At 37.9% G+C, this 6,509-nt stretch overlaps 1 protein-coding gene across 5 annotated transcripts in view; it reads right to left on the bottom strand.

The window, feature by feature from the left end:
- Window positions 1-312: 312 nt before the first annotated feature.
- The window catches only part of PHF14 (PHD finger protein 14), a 230,168-nt gene continuing 223,971 nt past the window's right edge, over window positions 313-6,509 (bottom strand). For all 5 annotated transcript variants that reach the window (XR_012847778.1, XM_075827759.1, XM_075827760.1 and 2 more), the window contains one exon: window positions 313-1,436. Coding sequence is in view for 3 of the 5 variants with exons in the window: in XM_075827760.1 (XP_075683875.1) it covers window positions 1,377-1,436 (60 nt within the window). In the remaining 2 variants the exon portion in view is untranslated. The remainder of the gene's footprint in view (window positions 1,437-6,509) is intronic.

Below are 6,509 nucleotides of genomic sequence, written 5' to 3'. Positions count from 1 at the left end.
GGCTAGGAAGAGGTTGACTATAGTGGTCTTCAACACATTATAATCCTATCCTTGGCCCAATGGAGAAAAAAATGTTGCACTGTTTGCAGCACAAATGCGTAAGACAGTCCCCCTGACCTGAAGGCTTCTATTCAAAAGTTTGCTCCGTATTAATTCTGTCCTGAAATTGCTGCGTACCTTATGGGATATAGGTCAGATCAATACCTCCACATACATTGCGTATCAAATCGCAACATGAATTATCAACATTGTTCGTAAAAACAAAAGCAAAAACTTCAAAGAAAAATAGTTTATTGTATTTTCCTTGTTTTGGGCATAAAAGGGTTGAAAATATACAATAACTATAACAGTATTACAAAATAAAAAGCTTTAAAAAACTAAACTAAAGAAAAAGTGACTAAAAAGGACATAAAAACAAGCAGCATGCATAAAATAAACAGTCACATTACGGTACAAAAAATAAAAATAAAATAAAAATCCCCAAACACCAAGTACATGTCACATATAACCGTGAAATTTCATAACCTTCTAGGACATCAACAAATATGAATCTATTAGGATATATCAGCCCATAAAGGAGCATCTAAAAAGTAAAAAAATTTAACCATCAAAAAATAAAATTGGCGTGTTTTTAAATTTTTTTCCCATTGAAATTAATTATCAATATGAATGAAATGAGAGCCTCAGAGGGACCTGCTCGAACTCAAATATTAACGGCTGCAACAGCAGTCCCAAAATTTTGTCAAAAATATTTTCTCAAAGTGCAGGTTCTGATGGTTTATTTTCTGACAAAGAAACTAGTATACACAAAAAAGAAGTCTTCCTTCTATACAGAACTTGGAACCACTCCTGGTATTGAAAAAAAACAAAGCCTGTATGGATGGAGGCGCCCAAAGGTGCCGCCGAATGGCACCCTATTGTGGGGAAATTCAACCCTAGAAGCAACGCTTCTGAATATCTACGATGGAGCAATTTTTTTTTTTTACAGATTCAATACAGAATTGGACAATTCCCCCGTATGAAATTGGAGGCAAATGGAGGTTCAGTTTTGTCCTGTAGACTTCTATGGGTGCCACATTACGGCTCGTTACAATTCAGAGGCCCTATTGTGCCGTAATACGGCCTGGTGTCTGAGCCCCAAGAGTCTACACGAATTTCATCTCTAAATCGTTTCATACACATTCCAAAACCCAGTTATGTATCCAGCGGGAGGAAATGTTATTTTACAGTTCTAGGGATTCCATTGACAGATTTTTCTGTAATTATGACATCATATTTTTTATTTCTTGTTAGTTTTTTCTGTCTTTTTATAGAAAGTCATGAATTATAATGAAACATTTTTTTTTCAAAACACGTTCCCCAAACTTGACAAATTTTCACACCGTCTCTGGTAGTTGCTGTTCAAATTCTGTCTCCGGCATTTCAGTTTCATCTTCCTACAAGATAAATATGGAAACGTGTTAAGAAAACATACAGGCAATTACATATTTTATGTGAAGTCTCGAAATCTAAGAGTGTAGACAACAAACAGTAACTATTCTGAGCAGTTATTCCCTTCTGACATCATCAATAGTGAGAATAAATTGTCCTCTTCAAAAAGCTTAAAAGTTGTTTCCAGGTTCTCTCTCGTTTTTAAAATGTACGGAACCAACCAATATGGCCGCAAATAATGACTGCACAGGGGTTCTCACCCAGCGTTCCCCAAGTTCTGATTGGAGGTGGAGAATCTGCCTAGTTATGCATATTTCTGACAGTATTATAATAGTTATATTCTTGTATATAGGGGGCAGTATTATAGTAGTTATATTCTTGTATATAGGGGCAGTATTATAGTAGTTATATTCTTGTATATAGGGGCAGTATTATAGTAGTTATATTCTTGTATATAGGAGCAGTGTTATAGTAGTTATATTCTTGTATATAGGGGCAGTATTATAGTAGTTATATTCTTGTATATAGGCAGCAGTATTATAGTAGTTATATTCTTGTATATAGGAGCAGTATTATAGTAGTTATATTCTTGTATATAGGGGGCAGTATTATAGTAATGATATTCTTGTACATAGTAGCAGTATTATAGTAGTTATATTCTTGTACATAGAGAGCAGTATTATAGTAGTTATATTCTTGTATATAGGAGCAGTGTTATAGTAGTTATATTCTTGTATATAGGGGCAGTATTATAGTAGTTATATTCTTGTATATAGGGGCAGTATTATAGTAGTTATATTCTTGTATATAGGAGCAGTATTATATTAGTTATATTCTTGTATATAGGGGGCAGTATTATTGTAGTTATATTCTTGTATGTAGGGGGCAGTATTATAGTAGTTATATTCTTGTATGTAGGGGGCAGTATTATAGTAGTTATATTCTTGTATATAGTGGGCAGTATTATAGTAGTTATATTCTTGTATGTAGGGGCAGTATTATAGTAGTTATATTCTTGTATATAGGGAGCAGTATTATAGTAGTTATATTCTTGTATGTAGGGGCAGTATTATAGTAGTTATATTCTTGTATATAGGAGCAGTATTATAGTAGTTCTATTCTTGTATATAGGGGCAGTATTATAGTAGTTATATTCTTGTATATAGTGGGCAGTATTATAGTAGTTATATTCTTGTATGTAGGGGGCAGTATTATAGTAGTTATATTCTTGTATATAGGGAGCAGTATTATAGTAGTTATATTCTTGTATGTAGGGGGCAGTACTATAGTAGTTATATTCTTGTATGTAGGGGGCAGTATTATAGTAGTTATATTCTTGTATATAGGGGCAGTATTATAGTAGTTATATTCTTGTATATAGGGGGCAGTATTATAATAGTTATATTCTTGTATATAAGGAGCAGTATTATACTAGTTATATTCTTGTACATAGGGTCAGTATTATAGTAGTTATATTCTTGTATATAGGGGGCAGTATTATAGTAGTTATATTCTTGTATATAGGGGGCAGTATTATAGTAGTTATATTCTTGTATATAGGGGGCAGTATTATAGTAGTTATATTCTTGTATATAGGGGGCAGTATTATAGTAGTTATATTCTTGTATATAGGGGGCAGTATTATAGTAGTTATATTCTTGTATATAGGGGGCAGTATTATAGTAGTTCTATTCTTATATATAGGGGCAGTATTATAGTAGTTATATTCTTGTATATAGGAGCAGTATTATAGTAGTTATATTCTTGTATGTAGGGGCAGTATTATAGTAGTTATATTCTTGTATATAGGAGCAGTATTATAGTAGTTATATTCTTGTATATAGGGGCAGTATTATAGTAGTTATATTCTTGTATATAGGGGGCAGTATTATAGTAGTTATATTCTTGTATATAGGGGACAATATTATAGTAGTTATATTCTTGTATATAGGAGCAGTATTAGTTATATTCTTGTATATAGGGGGCAGTATTATAGTAGTTATATTCCTGTATATAGGGGGCAGCATTATAGTAGTTATATTCTTGTATATAGAGGGCAGTATTATAGTAGTTATATTCTTGTATATACGGGCAGTATTATAGTAGTTATATTCTTGTATATAGGGAGCAGTATTATAGTAGTTATATTCTTGTATATAGGAGCAGTATTATAGTAGTTATATTCTTGTATATAGAGGGCAGTATTATAGTAGTTATGTTCTTGTACATAGTGGGCAGTATTATAGTAGTTATATTCTTGTATATAGGGGCAGTATTATAGTAGTTATATTCTTGTATATAGGGGAAGTATTATAGTAGTTTTACTTTTGTACACAGTGGAAAGAATTATAGTAGTAAAAAGAATATGAAGTTTGAGATTTACCCTGAGGAATGATGAGATAAACATTCAGATTAGAAAAAAAACATGAACAAACTATGTTTAATATCCCCGGTAACATGGGACTGCTCGCGCCACTTAACATGTTGATATCATTAGTGACAGGAGTTGCTCAAAAATTCGACGTCTCTCTATATATACACATCTCAGTCATCAGAGATCTACATGGTCCTGATTTGTGTGTTTGCATCTTGTCGTTCTACTATCAGGAGTGTAAATCATGAGAGAAGAGGAGCCGTCATTTTACTTCTGTAACGAGATCCTCTTTACTTTATCATTTGTTACGACAATAAATTCCATTCATAGACGCCTCATATGTGGCACAATCATATAGTTACGCCGCTCCGCATATTTTCTTGGCAGTAGTGTCAATTTTCCAATTACCTGTAAAGCCATACGTTATCTCAAGATTGGTGAAGTCAAAAGGTAGTAAATAGACCAACAGGAGAAGACGACTCGAAAGGATTCAACAAGGATGTTGTCAGGTGACATCAACAGGTGACATCACATCGTGTAAGGTTTGATGAAACTACAACCAAGGTGCAGATCACCCAGAACCACATCAATTATACACAGGTAGCAAAGCTGAGTTTGTCAGATGGAGCAGTGTTGAGTTTGAGGTTTGGTTAAACCATTGGCGATCTTGGTGTTCTCTCAGGTTTTCAGAGAACTCAAAATAAAACTACTGCATTAGCTTATCGTGATGCCAAACAGAAATGTTGAGACACATTCAGCTCTGCTACATCTATAGATAGTATGGGTTGTACTTTAGAGCTCAGTGCTTTACACTTGGCATTTTAAGTGCCACGTGTAGAGTCAGTTTGTGAAATTTCTGATCTGCTTGGTAGGCCCCGGTCACCTGTAAATATCATTATTTTGAAGTGGAAGGGTCTAGAAGTAACAGCCAGTGGCGGATTATCAGTAGGGCGGTTCGGGCGGCCGCCCGGGGCCCGAGGCTCCCAGGGGGCCCATAGCCACCCGAACCCCCTCATGCCCAGTGGCGTCGCTAGCACCAGAGGGAACCCCGGTGCCAGGACCGCCCCTGTCATGAGACGAGGGGAGCTTCGCTCCTACTTAGCAGCCGTGGTCTGTGCTGCTTTAGAAGCTCCCCCTCCAGCCCCCCTTCCCTGCTCTAAACATCTCTCCTCCTGCTAGCTGTCGAGACATGGGGGAGGGGAGACGGTCGGGGGGCTCTGTGTCGGGCTGTGAGCAGGAGAAGAGCTGCAGTGAAGACTCACAAATATCCTACACAAAAGGTAAGTGCATGTGTGTTTACAATGTGTGTACTTTATATGTGGATAATGTGCATACTCATGTGTGTTTACAATGTGTACTTTATATGTGTATAATGCGCATACGCATGTGTGTCTGTGATGTGTATAATGTGCATACTCATGTATGTATGCATGTATGTATGTATGTATGGATGTGTATATATATATATATGTGTGTGTGTATGTGTGTGTGTGTATAGATATATATATATAATTTCTGCAGCAATTCCGCAGAAACTAGCAGAAATTTTGCTGCAGAAAATGGTGCGTATTTTGCTGCGTTTTTCACAATGCCGGGGATGGTGATGTCTCCTCTGAAAAAAACGCAGCAATTCTGTCCACTTTCCGCAGCAGGAATTGACATGCCTCAGTACGAGAAATACGCACCGCAGGACAAAATGTATTGTCGGAAATTTTACGCAGCGTCTGGATGAGTTTTGGTAAATCTCACTCACTTTGCTGCTACCGTATTCTGGGTATTTTCCGGGCGGAAAATACGCAGCAATTACGTTAAGTGTGGACAAGCCCTAATACAGTAGCAGCAGAGTAGATTAGATGTGAACAATTCTCATCACACACTGCGTAAATGATAAGCGGGAAAAAAAAGCTCAGAAATTGACCTGTGGTGCGGTTTTTTATTTTGCAGCATGTCAATTGTATTTGCGTAAACGCTGCTCATTTGTTTCGGGTTTTCCCCATTTAATTCAATGGGAGGTAAAACCCGCAACAGATAGCAGATGTTATGTAAAAACGCAATTTAGAAAAAATAAAAATCTTATACTTGCCCAGAATTCTGTTTCTTGGTCCGGGCCCGCCTCCTGGGATGACGTTTCACCCCATGTGACCACTGCAGCCAATCACAGGCTGCAGCAGTCATATGGGATAAAATGTCATCCCAGGGCTGCAGTGTAGCGACGCTGTGTAGCACTATATACAAGGGGGGGGAGCGCTGTGTGGCACTATATATAAGGGCGAGTGCTGTGTGATGCTATCTATAGGGGGCTGTGTGACGCTCTCTACAGGGGGTGTGTGTGGCTCTATCTACAGGGGGTGTGTGTGTGTGGCTCTATCTACAGGGGGTGTGTGTGTGTGGCTCTATCTACAGGGGGTGTGTGTGTGGCTCTATCTACAGGGGGTGTGTGTGTGGCTCTATCTACAGGGGTGTGTGTGTGTGTGGCTCTATCTACAGGGGGGTGTGTGTGTGGCTCTATCTACAGGGGGGTGTGTGCGTGGCTCTATCCACAGGGTGGTGTGTGTGGGTGTGTGTGTGTGGGTGTGTGCGTGTGTGTGTCTATCTACAGGGGGTGTGTGGTGCTGTCTACATGGGGGGTTGGAGCTGTGTCCCTGCACAGTGTGATACTGTCAGTATGTAGGGACACAGCCCTGTGAAAGGGGAATCATAACAT

Source organism: Rhinoderma darwinii, chromosome 5, assembly GCF_050947455.1.
Source record: "Rhinoderma darwinii isolate aRhiDar2 chromosome 5, aRhiDar2.hap1, whole genome shotgun sequence".
NCBI lineage: Eukaryota > Metazoa > Chordata > Amphibia > Anura > Rhinodermatidae > Rhinoderma > Rhinoderma darwinii.
Note: the sequence above shows the minus strand (reverse complement) of the source record. Positions and strands in the feature narration are given on the sequence as shown.